This window comes from Loxodonta africana, chromosome 19, assembly GCF_030014295.1.
Source record: "Loxodonta africana isolate mLoxAfr1 chromosome 19, mLoxAfr1.hap2, whole genome shotgun sequence".
Taxonomy (NCBI): Eukaryota; Metazoa; Chordata; class Mammalia; order Proboscidea; family Elephantidae; genus Loxodonta; species Loxodonta africana.
Window position 1 is genome coordinate 18715380 of NC_087360.1, and position 19428 is coordinate 18734807.

The window sequence follows — 19428 nt, forward strand, 5'->3', positions numbered from 1 at the left end:
CTGTAGTGGACGCCATAGGTGCCCACCCTAATCCCCTTTACTGCGTTGACTGTTGGTAGCTAACGGCTCACAGCTGCCCCCGTCTCTGAAAATGGCCCTTGGCCCAATAGGAACAGCCTCTCTTTCCCAGGAAGTGGGGCGGTCCACAGCTGAATGGCACAGTAGGCGGGGTGGGGGTGGCACACAAGGCCAGGGCCGGCCCCCTTTCCTTACCAGTTGCCATGGAGTCAGTTCTGACTCACGGCAACCCCGAGTGTGTGAGAGTAAAACTGTGCTCCGTAGGGTTTTCAGTGGCTGATTTTTCAGAAGTAGGTCACCAGGCCTTTGTTCTGAGGCACCTTTGGGTGGACTCAAACTACCAACCTTTTGGTTAACAGTTAAACCCTTTAACCGTTTGCACCACCGTGGAAAGGCCTGGCCATCTACTGACAAATTAGCCGTTGAGAACCCTAGGGAGCACAGTTCTACACTGACGCACGGGATCACCAGGAGTCAGAGTCGACTTGACGGGAACTGGTCCCTTTCCTTAAGGTAGGGGCAAGTCTTGGGTACAATTCACCCTGCAGCGCTCCCTGTGGGGTCAGGCCGAAGGTGGGCTGCAGCTGAGGTCACGGCCTCGCTTGGCTCCTTCCCCTGCCCTGTCCTGCTTACCCTCCCCTTCTTCTGAGCGCACGTCGTCAATAAATCATATACACCGAGTTCCTGTCTCAAGCTCTGCTTCTAGGGAGCCTCGCCTAAGACCACATTCCTGAATAATTTTCTTCAAGGCTGACTTGTATTGAAGAGTTAGCAGTTGCCTCCAAATTTTCTGTTGCACAGCTGTGATTATGTCATCTTAAAGGCAGTTCCTCCTACATCTCCATCCCTTGGAACCTGTAGGTGCCTAGAACCTGGTGTGTAGAGACTCTGGAGGCTCAGAATTTCCCCCTTAAATCCCAGTATGATGGGAGGGGGAGGGGCAGGACAGCCCTGAACCCTTTGCTTCCCTGGACCCTCAAACACTCAGCCCCAGCCTGATGCCATCATGACAATCCTCCTTGGAAGACATCACTTCCCTGAATGGGAAGTTGTTACCGTTGAGAATGTGGAACCAAGACGTAAGAGTGCTAACAAAGAAAAGGTGATAATATGGATGTAAACATCCCAGAGACCTGGATTGTTTACAGATATGCCAGGTTTGAGGACTTTCTCTGAATTATCTAGTTCCTTGGCTATGGAGAGACCAGCTCAAGAACAGAAAACGTGGCTGCTCTTTCTGTCTCACTGTGTGACCTTGGGCAAGGCTCTTGCCTTCTCTGGGCTTCAGCTGAGGAGTGCTTCCTTCAGAAGGTAGTCCTCCTGGTCTAAACCTGACGGCCCTTTTCCCCTCTGGTTCTCCAGATGGAAGTGCGGTATTCCGAGGCTGCTTCCGCAGGCCCGACAACCTCTCGTTGGCCTTGCCGGTGACAGCCGCCATGTTGAATATGTCTGTGGACAAGTGCGTGGACTTCTGCACAGGGAAGGTGAGCACAGGGTCCCTTGGAGGAACCAGGATGCTTGGCTGGAGACATGATGGCCCAGTAGGGCTGAGGTCACAGCCTGCAATCTGTGAAGGAGAGGGAGGCAGCTATTGCTTGTGGGTCCAAGAGGTCGAAGTTACATGGGTAGATTTCTCACCACCCTCCCTGCTCCTGAGGAAGTATGCTCTAATAGTGAAGGATGGAGGTGCCATTGGACCTAGAAGCAGGAGAAGAAGATCACTGGGTATAAGAGGCAAGGACAATCCCACCTTGGGACGGAGTGAGTTCCCCATCACTGGAGATATGCAAGGGGAGGCAGGGCAGGGTTCGTGTCCAGAACTTTGGGCATCGGATAGCCCTTGGGTTCAATGGTCTGTGGGTTCCTTCCCAGCCTGAGACATTTGACGATTGACATTGTTTATCCCTCCTCCCTACCCAGAGTGTGTACTCCTCAAGGATAGGGGCTATGCCTTGGACATTTTTATGCCCCCTTCCTCCCAGGACCCAGCAGAGCTGGGTACAGAGCTGGCACTCAATAGGTCCAAGGAGTTCCATCCTTCCCTCAAGATGAGCTGATTATACAGGTGTCCAGAGTAGACCCTCCCCTTCCTCCAACATGAGAAGGGAGTTGGGTACTTCATTCATTCAGCCAATATTTAATGAGAACCTACTAGGTGCAAGGCCTGTGCTTAGTGCTGGGGACACAAAGGCAATGACAAGTGGTTTCTATCCTCAAGGGCCCTGGCATTGGCTGGGAGCCTGCCTTGTGGCCTCTCCTGGGAGCTCAGAGCTCACTCCTCCTCCTGGATGCCCCCTACCTGCTCTGGGTCAGGCATCCTGCTTGGCTGTGTCTCTCGCCTGAGCCATATAATCCACCAGGCACCTCTCAGGAAGATGCCTCATGGAGGCTGATGCTTACTGAGAACCATGGGTCACAGTTTACTTCGCATAAGTCTATGAGTTGGGAATTCCATCCCATTTCACAGATGAGAAAACCAAGGCTCAGACAGGGGAAGTCGGTTGGCCAAGCTTACAGCGCAAGCATGTGGCAGAGCTGGGATTGACACCTGGGACTGACTCCAAATCCATGCTCTTAACTTCAGAGCTACCTGGAGACCCTACAGGAGTCCCTAGGTAGTGCAAACAGTTAATGTGCTCAGCTGCTAACCAGAAGGTTGGAGGTTCGAGTCTGCCCAGTCTCCTCTGAAGGAAGGCCTGAGGGAAAAATCAGCCACTGAAAGCCCTATGGATCACGGTTCTACTCTGACACACGTGGGGTCGCCAGGAGTCAGAGTTAACTCAACAGGAGCTTGGAGACTCGATAGTGAAGTTTCCAAGAGCCGCTCCAGGGGAGCCAGGCTGCTTCAAGTCCTCAGGCACTTCCTGGGTGCATGCTATGCTCCTAAGGGGCATCCGGGAAGGTCGCGGGTAGGGAGCTCGTGAGATTTAAGGGGGCTAGGCCATCATTTGTTTCAGCACTCTCTTCTGGGCAGGGGTCCCCCCACAGCATCCCCTCCGGGGGACATTCCTCAGTTCCTGGGGGTCCTGGGGAGCCGGGCCAGAGTTTCTCCATGGCAGGGGGACAACCACACATGGGATCATGGGCAAACCAGCGTGACAAAAGGTCAGGCTCTACAGAGGACTGGAGGGAAATGAAGGTGTGGGTGGACTAGAAGGCCCCTGCCCCAAACCTCTGTCTTTCTGTTTCCTCTGATCTCCTCAGGGACCAAAGGAAAGAGATTGGCCGGGGGCTGGGAGGGTTAGGTGAGTGGGGGATATAGAAATGCTTGTGTGAAATCGACTCAAAGGCGACTGGTTTTTATAATTGGGGGAGAGTAAGAAGACGGTTGGAATCCAAATCCTATTCCATGTTCGCAGTCCGGGGCTGTCGAGGGATTTAGTGACCCCCTGCTCTCCCGCTTCACCCCCAGGAGTACCCACTGGCAGCCCTTGCGGGCACCGCCTGCCACTGTGGCTTCCCCACCACGCGATTCCCCCTCCACGAGCGAGAGGACGAGCAGCTCTGTGCCCAGAAGTGCAGTGCCGAGGAGTTTGAGAGCTGCGGGACGCCCAGCTACTTCATCGTCTACCAGACACAGGTGCAAGGTAAGCCCGGCCTTCCATGGCGGACCCCAGGCCTCCCTTCCAGAGCAGCCCTGGTCTGTCAGTTTCCTATAGCTCATCAGCAAAGAGAGAGCTGTGCAGGCCACATGGTAGGGTTGGTGAACTTGGCCTGGCTTTGAGACCCTGGGTGTGCAGCAGGGGGAAGCGGAGGGGTGGCAGGTTTGAGATCCTCATCTCTGTCCCTCATCACTGAGGACCCCCTTGGTGGCTCTTCCTCTGTGTAAGAGGCAGTAAGATTGATTAGGAAGAAATCTGGGCTGAGAGTGGGAGACCTGGATCTCCCATTGGCTCCAACACAGACCTAGCATGTGATCCTGTGCAAGCCACCTTCCCTTTCTGGGCCTCAGTTTCTCCATCTGTAAAATGAAGCTGGAGATTGTTGACCTCCAAGGGCCCTTCCAATTCTAGGATTCTGTAACTCTATAAATTCTGCTTTCTCCCCTGTCACGTGTTTTTCCCACTTCTATCCTCCTCCCTTTGCTCTTGGAATGCTTACCCTTCATCTTCTCTTCCGTTTCTTGGGGCTGCTAGATTGCGCTGTTGGTGATGATGACGGCGGTGGCAGCACTTTGGGTTTCTCAAGGACTTCTCTGTGCCAGACCCAGCATTAAGACTTTCGCTTGCATTTCCTTGTTGAATGCCCTCAGCTTTCCTATCAGGTGGGAGCAGTCATTGAACCCACTTCAAAAAAAAAAAAAAATTTTTTTTTTTTTTACTTTACAGATAGGGAAATTGAGACTCAGAAGAGTTAAGAGACTTGCCCAAGGCCATGCTGTTTATAAAATTTCTAGAGGAAAACCTTTCTCCTAATCAAGGCATCTTGGAGGGCAATGACACTGGGGGATGGAGGGGTCCCCTCGCTGAGATGCACAGCCCAAGAGAAGACCATGAAGGATTACCCAAAATCTGAATATACTAACAACCCACTATGTAACAAAGCAGCACTGTGCCAAAGGGCATTATGCCAAGCCTTCTGCACACCTCATTTCATTTAATGATGTAAAGTCCACAGCAAGCCTTTGACCAAGGGAGCATCGTCCCCATTTTAAAGACGAAAAACCATGACCCAGAAGGGCTAGGGAACTGACCACAGTTACACATCGAGGGAAGTGATTTGCTTCCAGTTCTCTAACACCAAAAGCCCTGCTAGAAACCTCTCTCTGTGGTGTAAAGACACCCTTAGAAGCCTAGAGAGCCAACAGAGCCCCATTAATCTAGACCGCCTCCCCTTATCTCCCAGCGTCCAGGTTGCCATGTATGGGTGGGAAGGTTGCACACTGTACAAGCACAGCCTATGGAGAAAGTGGGGCCTGAAAGCCAGCCTGTGGTCTGCCCACCACACCGTGCACCTTGGGATGGCACTGCACCCACCCGGAGGAACAGTGGCTTTTTTCTCTGATTTGCTCAAAGGTTCCATAAGAGCTAGTGGTAGCTTGACCAATAGCCTGTCCCCTCTTTGGCCTGAGGGAGGGCTAGCTGCTTCCGTGGTAGCTAAAGGCCCACTAAGAGCCCAGTGAGCAGAAGTGTGTTTAGTAAGCGTGACCCTTGGCTCTATTTACACTCCCTTGAAGAAGGACGAGTGTTTGTTAGTTTCGGGGGACATGATAGTTTGCCTGTGCAGAACTGTGTCGCCTTAGCCTTCGGGGAGAGTCATGTACAGATTAATTATTCTGTGACCGTGGACCGCTTTGATGTGGGCCAAGCAGACGCTTGGGCCTTTTCAATGGCAGATAAAGAGCTCTGAAGTGAAGAGTTTGCTTGTTCCCAGCATCCTGGCCCCAGGCCTTTACGGCTCTTCTGTTTTTCCACATTGTTCTTTCTGTCCTGGCACACTGGGGAGGTTGAGAATCTTTTGGTTTATCAGGCTGCCAAGAGTCTGGTCCAACATGGCTGCCATTTATTGAGCACTTACTATGTGCGCAGCCCTTTAGTAATTAATACTGATGGGAACTTAATCATTACTGAGCACCTACTGTGTGCCAGGCACTGTCCAAGCCCTTTAAAAAAAAAAAAAAAAAGCCCTTTACCTGAGTTAATTCGCTTAACCCTCACAATGGTATGTGTGGTTACCGTTTTACAAGTGAAGCAACTCAACACAGAGGGGTTGAGTAACTTGGCCAGAGTCACACAGCTAGGACATGCAGAGTTGGGATTCAAACCAGGCAGTCTGGGTCCCGAGACAGCACTCTTAACCACAGCTTCTCAACATACATTGCACATACATCACACACATTGTCCCATTTAAACCTGTAAGGTTTATTGCCCCCATTTTACAGGTGAGGAAACTGAGGCTCAGAGAGGTAAAGAGCCCTGCTCAAGGTCACACAGCTTGACCATGACGATCTAGGATTGAAACCCAGCCCTGTCTGACTCCAAAGCTGTGTACGATAATGCCTCCAGCATCTGCTTTGATTTATGGGGGTTAGGAATCAAATACACTTTCTTTTTAGTGCTGAAAAGAAAAGTCCTCACCTGGGAGTTGGTCTCAGCCTTTCAGGCAGTGTTCAAGTGGAGAACTGTGTCTTCAGGGGTATTTAAGGGGCCTGGTTCCTTCCCTTTCCCAATATTTTATTGTGAAAAAATTCCAAACTGCCAGAAAAGCTGAAGGAATTGAGCAGTGAACACTCACGTATTCAATTCGTAGATTTTTACATTTGTGAACATTTTGTTACAATTGCTTAATCATATATCTCTCCTTTTCTCCATCCATCAGTCCATCTTATTTTTTATGCATTTCCAGGTAAATTGCAGACATCCGTGCTCTTCATCTCTAAACGCTGCGGTGTGCGTGTCGTTCGCTAGAACTCAATATTTGCTTACAGTTTTTGAAAGTAAAATTTGCATAGAGCTAGATGCACGCATTTAAGTATGCAATTCAGTGACCACTGAGCAGCCCGCATCTTTCACAATACAAAACATAACCATCACTCCAATTCAGGCTCCTTTTTGCAATGTGTTCCCGTGAGAACCACTCCCAGACACCTAATTGGCCTCAACAGATGCTCTCTGGTTTATCTTCTAAGTCTGCTCTTCTCTGAACAAACAGCATAAGCATGGCAGGAGAAGAGAGCTGGGCCTCTGGCGAGTAACAGCAACACTGAGAGCTACAATGGATCGGCACTTACAGCATTATGAGTCCCGTGCTCACGCGTTACATGCATTCTCTCATTTAGCTCTCCTAACAGCCGCAGGCAAGGTCCCTGTGTGACGCAGTTTACGCTTTACCACTGACCTGAAGGTTGCTGGTTCAAACCCACCCAGCAGCACGTCTGAAGAAAGGCGTGACAATCTACTTCCATAAAGACAAACATAAAGAGTACATTAAAAAAAAAAACGCAATGGAGCAGTTCTACTCTGTAACACACAGGGTCTCCATGAGTCGGAATCAACAGGACAGCAGTGGGCTTGGTTTTTTTGTTTTAAACAATCCCCGGAGGTAGTTGCTGTTATTGATCTCATTGTACAGGAGAGAGAACAGGGGCTCAGGTGAATTTTTTTTTTCTAAGAATATGTCTAATTTTATAGATTCGTTTATTAGCTTAATTTTTAAAACAGTTTATGGTGCTTTACGTAAAAGTTTACATAGAAAATTAATTTTCCAGTCAAGGATTTTTACACACGTTGTTTCATGACATTGGTTGCAGTCCCCTCAATGTGTCAGCACTCTCCGCATTTCCTCCCTGGGTTCCTCATTTCCATCAGTCTGGTTTCCCTGCCCTTCTGTCTTCTTGTCCTTGGTTTTGGGCAAATGGTGCCCTTTTGGTCTCATATAGTCAGGCAGTTGTTCTAAGGAGAACATTCTTCAGCGGTGTTATTGTTTATTTTATGTTGTTGTTGTTAGGTGCCATCCAGTAGGTTCCAACTCATAGCAACCCTGTGTACAACAGAATGAAACGCTGCCCAGTCCTGTGTCATCCTCACCATCATTGTTATGCTTAAGCCCATTGTTGCAGCCACTGTGTCAATCCATCTCATTGAGGGCCTTCCTCTTTTTCACTGACCCTCTACTTTACCAAGCATGATGTCCTTCTCCAAGGACTGATCCCTCCTGACAACGTGTCCAAACTATGGGAGACATAATCTCGCCATCCTTGCTTCTAAGGAGCATTCTGATTGTACTTCTTCCAAGACAGATTTGTTCATTTTTTTGGCACTCTGTGATATATTCAATATTCTTCTCCAACACCACAGTTCAAAGGCGTCAGTTCTTCATCAGTTTTCCTTATTCATCGTCCAGCTTTCACATGCATAGGAGGCAATTGAAAACCCAATGGCTTGGGGCAGGCACATCTTAGTCTTCAAGGTGACATCTTTGCTTTTCAACACTTCAAAGAGGTCTTTTGCAGCAGATTTGCCCAGTGCAGTGCATCTTTTGATATCTTGACTGCTGCTTCCATGGCTTTGATTGTGGATCCAAGTAAAATGAAATCCTTGACAACTTCAATCTTTTCTCCGTTTATCATGATGTTGCTCGTTGGTCCAGTTGTGAGGATTTTTGTTTTGTTTTTGTTGAGGTGCAATCCATACTGAAGGCTGTGGTCTTTGATTTTCATCAGTAAGTGCTTCAAGTCTTCTTCACTTTTCAGCAAGCAAAATTGTGTCATCTGCATAACGTAGGTTGTTAATGAGTCTTCCTCCAATCCTGATACCTCATTCTTCTTCATATAGTCCAGCTTCTCGGATTATTTGCTCAGCATAGAGATTATATAGGTATGGTAAAAGGATACAACCCTGACACACACCTTTCCTGACTTTAAACCACGCAGTATCCCCTTGTTCTGTCTAAACAACTGCCTCTTGGTCTGTGTGCAGGTTCCTTATGAACACAATTAAGTGTTCTGGAATTCCTGTTCTTTGCAATGTTATCCATAATTTGTTATGATCCACACAGTCGAATGCCTTTGCATAGTCAATAAAACGCAGGTAAACATCCTTCTGGTATTCTCTGCTTTCAGCCAGGATCCATCTGACATCAGTAGTGATATCCCTGATTCCACGTCCTCTTCTGAATCTGGCTTGAATTTCTGGCGGTTCCCTATGGATACACTGGGGCAGCTGCTTTTGAATCTTCAGCAAAATTTTCCTTGCGTGTGGTATTAGTGATATTGTTCAGTAATTTCCATATCTGGTGGGATCATTTTTCTTGGGAATAAGCATAAATGTGGATCTCTTCCAGTCGGTTGGCCAGATAGCTTATCTGTCTTCCAAATTTCTTGGCATAAATGAGTGAGTACTTCCAGCGCTGCATCCATTTGTTGAAACATCTCAATTGGTATTTCATCAATTCCTGGAGCCTTGTTTTTCACCACTGTCTTCAGTGCAGCATGGACTTCTTCCTTCAGTACCATCGGTCCCTGCCCATTTGGTACCTCCTGAAATGGCTGAACATTGACAAATTCTTTTTGATATAGTGACTCCGTGAATTCCTTCCATCTTCTTTTGATGCTTCTTGAGTCATTTAATTATTTTCCACATAGAATCTTTCAATATTGCAACTCAAGGCTTGAATTTTTTCTTCAGTTCAGCTTGGAAAATGCAGTGTATCCTTCCCTTCTGCTTTTCCATCTCCAGGTCTTTGTACATGTCATGATAATACTTTACTTTGTCTTCTGGAGCCGCCCTTTGAAATCTTCTGTTTAACTCTTTTGCTTCATCATTTCTTTTATTGTATTTATTTTTTTAATTTCATTTATTTTATACCCCCATCTATTATTTGGCTGAAAGGTGGCCTCCAGGAGTGTGCATAGTTTCAAGTTAGAAGATTGTCTTAGGACAATAGTCTTGGGGGCTCCCCTAGTCTCTTTCAAATAAGTAAGTCTGTTTTTTGTTTTTTTGTTTTAATTTGAATTTTGTTCTATGCTTTTTTACCCATTCTAACCAGGACCTTCTATTGTGATCTTGGTCAGCAATGGTAGCCGGGCACCATCTAGTTCTTCTGCTCTCAGGTTAGAGGAGCCTGTGGTTCGTGTGGGCCGTTATTCCTTTGGACTAATTGTTTCCCTGAGTCTTCAGTTTTCTTCGTTCTCCTTTGCTCCAGGTGGGAAGAGACCAATAGTTGCTTCTTAGATAGCCGCTCGCAAGCGTTTAAGACCCCAGATGCTACACCTCAGACTAGAGTGTAGAACATTATCAGATGAATTATTTTTTTGAGGTTACCCAGTGAGTAAGTGGCAGAATTAAAATTTAAATCTAAGACTTCAAAGTCCGTGCAGTTAACCCCCAAGCCTTGAGGCTGTGTTACAGTAAAAGCCTCCTCATCCCAGCCACCAGCACCTGCTTTAGGTTGGAGTAGGACACAACCTGTGCTCTGCACCCTCCTCCTCCCCCTCTGAGTCACTCCTACCTGAATCTGAAGCTCTGTGCCAGGGCCCGACTACCTAGGGTGTTCTCTTGAGCAGAAATGGCTGGTGTGGACTTCATCGTGCGCTGTGAAGCCCTTAGCAAACGTAAGGGGACATTATCGCTTTTATTGCTTGACCTTTGGCTTGGCTTTGATTGGGCTGATCTCATGCCCAGCCAAGTTCTAACCCTGTTGGCCACTGGCTTCTCCCAAATCTGGCGCGCATTTGGTGTCTGGAATCTTGTCCTATAAAATAACCAGAGGTCTTGAGACAGCTGACACTGGGGAAGCAGCTGTCCCATAGAAGTTACTGCTAGGGTATCTTCCAAACGGGAGCACTTTTGAGACTGAAAGGAGAACTATGAAAATTACATCAGGACAGGGAGGCTGGATGAGCCCTTGAAATTATTGCCCTGAGATAATCTTTAAACCTTAAACCAGAAGTCTCCCCTGAAGTCCTCGAAGACCAAGCAGTAGTTTAACTTAACTAGTGAAGAATGCCTGCCTTAAGTATTATGCTCTTTTAAGATCTATCTATATGGGATCCAATTGACAACTGCAACTCGACAGATTAGACAGGAGCCTTCGGGTTATGTGAATGGGGGAGGAACAACTCGGAAAAGGAGGGCGAGAACGGCTGCACAACTCGGAGAATGTAATCAATGCCACTGTATTATTTATACATGTAGAAATTGCTGAATTGGTGTGTGTTCTGTTGTGTATATTCTTAACAACAACAGCAAAAATGAAATAAATTATAGGAAAAAAATTACATCAGGACAACAAGGGTTGTCCCAGGTGAACGGGGATATCTGGTCACCCTCATTAATGCTGAGGCTTTTGCCTTCGATGCTGTCATGGGTCATGCAGGTGGAGATACCCAAGAGCTAATTAACTTCCTGGAGCTCAAGGGCATATCTAGAAATTTGGGAGTTGCCACCAAGAGGGAAAAACTCAAGTGTGAGTTCAATGATGGTGCCCTGGGGTGGAGAGTAGGCTGAGAAGAGGAAAGGGCTGAATTCCAAAATTAGGAGTGGCCTGAGAGGAGGCTAGAGAGGAGCCTTGGTGGGAGTGGACCAAGAGGTCAGAGGAGAACAATGTCCTCAAAACCATGGACCAAAGGGTCAGAGGTGAACTCTGTCCCCAAAGCCACAGACCAAGAGATCAGAGAACTATGTCCCCCACACCATGGACCAAGAGGTCAGAGAAGAACCATGTCCCCAAAACCATGGACCAAGAGGTAGAGGAGAACCATGTCCCCAGAGCCACAGAGGAAGGAATTCTAAGCAGGGCAGAGTGATTGGTGGTATCAGATGCTGCTGGATAGTCAGGTTGTCTGGATTTAACGCTGAAGGGGGTCACTGTGACCTTAGCAAGGACAGTTCTGTGCCGTGAGTGGGAAGGAAGCCGTGTAGCAGATTGAGAAGCAAGTGGAAGGGAGGAAATGGAGCTGGGGAATGTGGACAACTCTGCCAGAAACATGGCTGGGAACTGTTGGCGCTGTTTGTTCATGTGTGAGCATTCACCTGATTGAGTCAGCTGAGAGAGAGAAGATACAGGGGGAATAGAGGGAGTTAGGTGTTTGGGGAGCAGAGAGGGGTGGGATCCAGACCCACGAGCAGGGCACAGGGATGTGGGGGGAAGGAGGAGAGGACATGGGGGATGCAGAGAAGTCTGTGAGCTCAGGGACCAGGAGGAGCCAGGGGAGGTGAAGGAGGGCTGCCTGCCTTGCCTTTCATGGTAAATGAGACTTGGGGTCATGTGCTCAGTAAGAAGTGGGCAGGGCTGGGGCTGGAGGCCTCCAGGCCTGGGATCTGGGATTCTCTCCGTTTCCTTCTCTTTGGAGCACCCTGTGCTGGGCCTTCTCTCAGCTTCCTGCTTGAAACAGCTGTATGGACCAGGAGAAATCAGCAGTGTGCCTTTTTAGCTTCAGTAGGAGTTGTGGTGGGGATGCTGAGGCATGTATGTTCCCTTCACTCTGACAGTAGTGGTATCCTGAGGCCTTTGGAAAGACAGAGAACCAAGAATACCAGAACCCATTTTATAGCTGAGGAAATCAAGGGCTAGAGAAAAAAATAATAACTACTTCTTTGGAGCATTTCAGTGTGTTAACATGTTACTTGCATTATTCTAAAATAGATATTATTATCATCCACTCATCTGTTTATCTATTCATCCATCTATCAATCCATCCAGTCACTCATCCATCCACCCACCCTGCCATACATACAACCACCTATCTGTTCCCCACCCACCCACCCGTACATACAATCACCCATCCGTCACCCACCCATACGATCACCCATTCACCTACCACCCACCCACCCTTACATACAATCACCTATCCATCCATCTATCCACTCCCCACCCACCCAACTACCCATCCATCCATCCATCTATTCAAGAAACATTTATTGAGTGCCTACTGTGTGTCAGATGGAAATCCTGGTGGCATAGTGCTTAAGAGCTATGTCTGCTAACCAAAAGGTCAGCAGTTCGAATCTACCAGGCGCTCCTTGGAAACTCTCTGGGGCAGTTCTACTCTATCCTGTAGGGTTGCTATGAGTCAGAATCAGCTTGACAGCAACGGGTTTATGTGTATATTAGGAAAGCTCTGGGGAATCAGCAAAGAGCTGTAAGGGCAAGGTTTCTGACCAAACAAGTGATGGCACAAATAATTATTTGAATTAAAAATGCAGTAAGCGATATGTGGGAGATGAACGTGGTGCACTGAGAGGGGCCCTTACCCAGCCTGGGGAGTTAGGGAAGGAAGGAAGGACCAGTCCGTCTGAGAGCTGAATAGTAAGAAGCTGTCTACCAGGCGAAGGCAGGTTGGAGGCACTAACAGCTAAGCGAACAGCCTGTGTGACGGTGCTGAGACTGGAAGGAACAGGGCACAGAGAAAGAAGCAGCTGGCAGGTCTGGGTGGGTAGGGAGAATGGTAGGATGGGCCTGGAAGCATGCAAGGGTCAGGCCCCACAGGGCTTGGAGGCCAAGCTAAGAACCTTGGGTGGGATCCTATATAGATCGGAGCCCTTGAAGCTTTTCAGCTGGAGGAAAGGGTGGGGGTGATATGACCAGGCTTGCTGTGCCAGAGGAAAGACTGAGGCTGGAGAGAAGGCTTCATGCTACCTGACCTTTCCTGAACCCCTACTAGGGATTCCAGTTCAGTGGTAGAATTCACATCTTCCAGGCTTGATTCCCGTCAAGTGTTCCTCATGCACAGCCACCACCCATCTGTCAGGGGAGGCTTCTGTATCGTATGATGCAGAACAGGTTTCAGTGGAACTTCCAGACTAAGACGGACTAGGAAGAAAAGCCTGGTGATCTACTTCTGAAAACCACTCAGTGAAAATCCTATGGAACCCAAGGGTCCACTCCACAGCCAGTCATGGGGATGGCACAGGACCGGGAAGGTTTTCGTTTCGGTGTGCATGGGTCACCTTGAGTTGGGGGCTGACTCGACAGCAGCTAACAAAAACCAACAAACATGCCGAAGCACTATGCTTACCACCTCTCATGCGTTATCTCATTTCACCTTCACATAAACTCTGTGAGGGAGAAACCATTGATGGGTGAATTGAGGCCCTGGGGGGGTTTTATCATGTGCCTGGGTCATACAGCAAGGAAGTGGTAGGCTGGACCAGCTGCATTTACCTCTGCCACTGACTCCATCCGTGCCCTGCCCGTTGCAGACAATCGCTGCATGGACAGAAGGTTCCTCCCAGCCAAGTCCAAGCAGCTCATCGCTCTGGCCAGCTTCCCAGGGGCCGGCAACACCTGGGCTCGCCACCTCATCGAGCTGGCCACCGGCTTCTACACTGGCAGCTACTACTTCGATGGCTCCCTCTACAACAAAGGTGAAAAGGGGGAAGTGGGGCGAGCAGCGGCAGGAGGTTGCCTGGTCCAGGAAGGTCCCCGTGGGGAGGGCATAGGGAATACCCCTTCCTGAGCATCTACTACATGCCACACAGCTCACCCAGGCACATTTATTGAGACCTACTATGTGGTTGGAGCCTTAGTGGAGCAGTGATTAAGAGCTTCGCTGCTAACCAAAAGATCAGCAGTTCAAATCCACCAGCCACTCCTTGGAAACCCTATGGAGCAGTTCTACTCTGTCCTATAGGGTCACTATGAGTCGAAATCAACTTGATGGAAACAGGTTTGGTTTTTGGTTACTATGTTCTTGAGACCTTTCCTCTGCTCACATCCCACAATGTTTCTTAAGCATCGTGTCCTGGGCACCTCACCTGTATCGGTCAGCAGTAGACACTTATCAAGCACCCACCATGTACCTGCCACCTCCCCTCCATTAAGGTCACCACAAACATTCCTGGAGCACCTGCTGTTTACCACAGATGTTTACTGTGAGCAACTATTACATGCAAGCCAGGTACCATAGCTGTGTTCAGTTCAGGACACTTAATTGAGTACCTAACATTTATCAGGTGTCTTGTCTACATTTAAGACAGTGATATTTGCTGATAGAAGCATGCAAAACCCTCAGCATGGAGCCTTGTACCTATTATTCCCTTAATAAATGATAAGTAAAAATCAGAAATTAATAAATATATAAAAAGCTGGAATTCCAAGGCAGTCATCCTGGCCCCTACCCGCCTTGCCAACTCCAGCCTATTACTATTTACTGAGTGCCTACTGTTTATTCATCAGGTGTCTTGTCTACATTTACGTCAGTGAGGCTCGTTGTCCTGGATGCTTTATTTTCATTCTGTTCACAGATGTTTAGTGAGCACCACTATATTCTGGATGCGCTTCCTAAATTTGGATTCCCAACAAGCATTTATGCAGTACCGGCTGTGTGCCAGGCACCTCACCACAGATGTTTTCTTGGCCACTTACTATGTGCCAAGAGCTGTGCCAGGCACTGTGTTCTGAACCCCCACAGTAACCCTGGGAGGTAGGGTGGCGATGCTGTTTCCCAGATGTGAAGCTTGTCGAGAGAAAGGAACTTGACAAAAGTCACATGATTTTTTTTTTAATGGCTAATGGGGGATTGCACCCTAGTGTTGCCAGGTTTCAAAGCCCACCCCCTTTTCATTCCATCATACAGGCAAGAGATCCCAAGGAGGAGCCTTGGCCATAGGTCTTCATCTCTGCAAACCCTCCGAGGCTGTGTGACCTTGGGCAAGTTACTGTACCTCTCTGAGCCTGTGTCATCACGCACAGTTAAGAAACAATAGTATGTGCGTCATGAGGTTGCCATAAAGGTTAATGAGTTGAAACGTGTAACATGCTTAGCACATGGTAAGTGTGCAGTAAACATAGGCTATGAGTACTATGGCCTGAGTGTCAGGCACTGGCCAGGCACAGCTTGGTGTTGACAGAGAGCCATCCCTGAACTCTGGCTCTGGGAGAGCCAGGGGGTATGTCTTCCTGTGACTGGGAGGCAGAGAGGAGGCAGAGACCAGGAGAGAAGGCAAGAAGGGTGAAGACAAGTTAAAGGTTGGAGTTGGCAAGGGGATAGGGGCCAGGGTATCTGCCTTGGAATCCCAGTTTTTTATATATTTATTAACTTTCAGTTTTGGTTTAAACTACCATTTGTTGAGTGCTAAGGATTTTTCATGCTTATATGAGGATTTAAACTCAGGCCTGTCAGCAGTGCCTATGCTCTGAACCACTTAGCTTCACTGCCTTTATGAGAATTGCTAGGAGGAGCTGAGGCACAACCTGGAATATCTCTCCTTGTCCTGGGGCCATGGCTGGAGGAAGCAGGCTTGGAAAGCATCCCACCACTGGCCTACATTCCTAAGCCTCCTGGCTGTTGCAGCAACCCTACTTATGGAATTCCAGAACTAGAAGGGTCTTTCAGGATCACTTAGTTCAGGGATCCATGTCTCGATTCCGATACATTCCTGCCTAGGATGGCATGTTAAGAAGGATTCTGGGTTCTGTTCTCCCTCAGAAGAAAGTGCCTTAATTTAGTAGTGATGCCTGTTGAGGGTATAGAAGGGGAAACAGTGATTTGCACACCAGGTATCTTCCATCTCTGATCTAACCTGGCCTCCTAATTTCCATGAAAGGGAAACAATCTCAAGATGGGGTCAGGAGATCTAATTTTAAGTCTGAACATTGTTACTTACCGGCTGGGGGACTTTGGGCAAGATTCTTCACCTCTCTGAGCTTCAATTTCTTCATCTACAAAATGTGGGATGTTAATACTGAACTCACAGAGATTTAGAAAATCTATAAGAATATGTGTGGGATAATATGTGCCAAGGCTGTGGCATAAAATATGCATTATTTTTTAGATGACATCCAACCAGGACAGTAAGCTATTTGGTCTAAGTGGGATGGGCTGGGGCAGTTGGTCTCTGACTACATGTTAGAATCCCCCAGGGAGCTTTTAAAGCCACATCCTAGACCAATTACTTCAGAATCTCAAGGGAGAGGCCCGAGCATCAGCATTTCTTAAAAAGTTCCCAAGGTGATTCTGATGCAAAACCAGGCTGAGACCCACCTGCCTGAGACTGAGAACCCAGTAGTCATACTTCCAGATTCACAGCCCCCAAATAATTGGTCTTTTGCCCTGTGTTTTTCACACTCTAGTGTTGGGGACTGTCAGGAGTTGATAATTAATAGAGTGAGGTATCTATAAAAATTAACTTGATTAAAAAAAAAAGAAAGAAAGAAAACAAAAGCCCTGCACAGCAAGTTCCATGCCTCAAGCTGTGTCTAGTTGCTGGATGTTTCGTTAAGGCCCGCTGAGAAAGGCAGGCGTTTGTGGGCTGGTCACAGGCAGCTAAAGCTTTTAGTGCAGCTGCCTTTTCATTCAGAGTTTAAAAATACTTTCTTTGGCCTGAGCAGGTGCAGTTAACAATGAGCTGTCTCTCGGGGCTCGGAGCCTGGCAGTGGGGTGCAGGCAAAGAAGGGAGCCTGCCCCCCAAGAGCAGCAGTCAATCCTGGCTAATCCCCAAGTCCTCCCCTACCCCATCACCCCATCACCCCATCATTGTAGCCACTGGAAGGAAGCCTCTGAAAGATGTTTAACTTCGTGGAATTCTCAAGCCCCAGGGACCTGGCTGATGATGGTGGCTCCTGGGATATGCGGGGTAGGGGTAGCGGTGGTGCCAGGGGGAGAAGAGCGGGGTAACTGCTTTGCCCCAATTTTCCCCTACTGAGCTGCACACATTAGTGTCCCTTCCACACGTTAGACTCCAGGTAGAAAACACGCCAGACATTGGCATGTAATGTTTCTGCTCCCTGGGCCACAGCCCTACCCCACCCTTATCCTGGCTCATCTGCCTGGAACCTGCCCTTCAAGCTGCAGCTCTTTAACCCCCTACCCTTTCAGTGTCTTCTCGGGCATTTATAGGTGTCCTTCTTCTTCCTTGTACCCAGGGTGCCCCTTCATCATAGCCCTCATTATTATTAATAGATTCAAGTCACTATTAATACTGCTAATCGTGGGCACTTATTGCATGTCTGTGAGGGGCCCAGTGCTGTGGCTGTATATTTTTCCCTAACTCAGTCTTGGGGTGTGTCTGCAGAAGATGGGTGGGACTCACCTAGAAGGACAGGAGGGTGTCAAAGGCAGAGGACCTGGTGTGGGCAGTCACAGAGGAGAGTGACACAGTTTGACTGGTGAATAGAGCTAGTTTGGTGGTGTTGGATGGTGAAGGGCGAGGGGGTGTGGGGGGAGGTTAGGCAGGAGGGACAGCTGGGACTGGATATGTCAAAGCACCTAGAACGCCTTTCTGAGACTGTGACCTTCTCCTGAGGGGGCCGGGGGTGGGGGTGCTATTGGGGGCTTGAGGCAGGGAAGGGATGTGCTGACAGCTGCCTGATGGGAATATCCCTCTGGCCCTGGAGGTTGGTCTGGGCACATTTACAAGGCTGCAGGGCCCTCCAGGTAAGCCGCAATGATAGGGAGACGGGGACAATGGGGAGGGACATTTAGGAGGTTATTAATTAGAAGTGAGGGAGGTGGTGAAGGGGGACGACCCCTGTGTTTCTAACTTAGTGGGTGGGCCGCGAGGCGGTGGTTTTTGTAGGATGATCTATTCCCCCAGCAACTCTTGCTGACTTATTTAAGCTCTTTCCAGTTTCCTACCTCTGCTGCTAACTTTCTAGATAACTGGAGGCAAGGTCCCGTGAGGGGAGGAGCCAGAGACGGGGAGATGGAAACAGAGAGACAGAACAGAGAGAGACAAAAGACACACAGAAAGATAGAGGAAAAAAAAAAATCAAGACAGACAGAGACCAACGGACAAATGGACACAGACACAGAGAAAACCGTGCTTTGCAAATGGCCAGCCTCACCCTGTAAGGAGAAGAGAAGGCAGAACTCAAGTGGGATAGACACTCTGATCCTGGGAGGGGAGGGGTCCTGCGTGCATTCTTTCCCTCCCTCCTTTGCTCCCTCCCTCACCTGCTCCCACCTACCCACCCACCCACTCACTCACTCACTCCCTCACCCACCCCTCAGCCCCTCTGTGGGCCTGGCTCTCTGCCAGAGTGAGGGAGAGAAGGTGGTAGAGAAAGTGGAGGGAGGCGAGCAGAAGTCACGCAGCCTGTGTAGAACAGGAGGGCCCCGGGGGGTGGGCACTGCCACACACACACAGCCCCTTCCAAGCTGCTGAGGACCCACAAGCAGATGGGGTGTGGACTGACAAAGCAGCCTCTTGGCCCAGGTTATACAGGACAGGAATTTCTGAGTGTCACTTCTTCCTGAAAACAAACCTCATTGTCCCTGGGGACCGCCAGCCTCCAGTGTGTCCACACCCAGGAGTGGGCCCTCCCTACCTGGTAAAGACCAGGGCATGAAGGAATGTGGAGTCTCTGCCACGCCCCTTCTCTGTGCCTTGTTTTTCCTAACTGCAAAATGCATAGTCAACTATAATATTTGGGGGTGAAGGGAGTGAAGGGGTAAATGCATTTTGTTCTCTCTGTGGCCCTGAATCCACAGAATTGTTTCCCCAAATCCTGGGAAGATTGCCCAACCTCTCAGTTTGAGGGACACCTGGGTGCCCCAGCTAAGCTAACATTTTGGTGTCCCTTCAAAATAATATGATTTAAATATTCCTCCTATTTATGTAATGGAGGTGCTGGGTGCTGTGGGGGAGTGGGTAGAGAAGGAGGCCTCCTGGTGGTGGAGTTCAGCAATTCCGCTCTGGCCCCAAGCTTGCATCCAAAACTTGCCTTCCTTCAAGGACAGTTAAGCAACCATCTGTTGTCTCTCAGACAAGCTCAGCCCACGTGGCTTGTCAAAGGCGCCTTAACAGACATAGAACTCTTCTCTCCCTGGGAGACATTCTGCTAAATGCAATTTTCCCCACCTCTGTACATTTCCGTTGTTCCTTACAGACTAACTCCTCAGGCAGCTGAAAGGCTATCCCGTCCTGGAATGCAGAGCGGATACTTCCCTATGTTCATAGATTTTCTTACTTGCTTCTATCATGAAAACTGTGCTAGGCTGATCCCAATACAGAACAAAAAGTGTGATTT

The 19428-nt window shown here is 48.6% G+C and overlaps 1 protein-coding gene across 1 annotated transcript in view; it reads left to right on the forward strand.

Moving 5' to 3' along the window:
• The window catches only part of WSCD2 (WSC domain containing 2), a 132223-nt gene that overhangs the window by 102870 nt on the left and 9925 nt on the right, over window positions 1-19428 (forward strand). The window contains exons 5-7 of the mRNA XM_023559442.2: window positions 1381-1502; window positions 3431-3605; window positions 13659-13823. Coding sequence (XP_023415210.2) covers window positions 1381-1502; window positions 3431-3605; window positions 13659-13823 — 462 coding nt within the window. The remainder of the gene's footprint in view (window positions 1-1380; window positions 1503-3430; window positions 3606-13658; window positions 13824-19428) is intronic.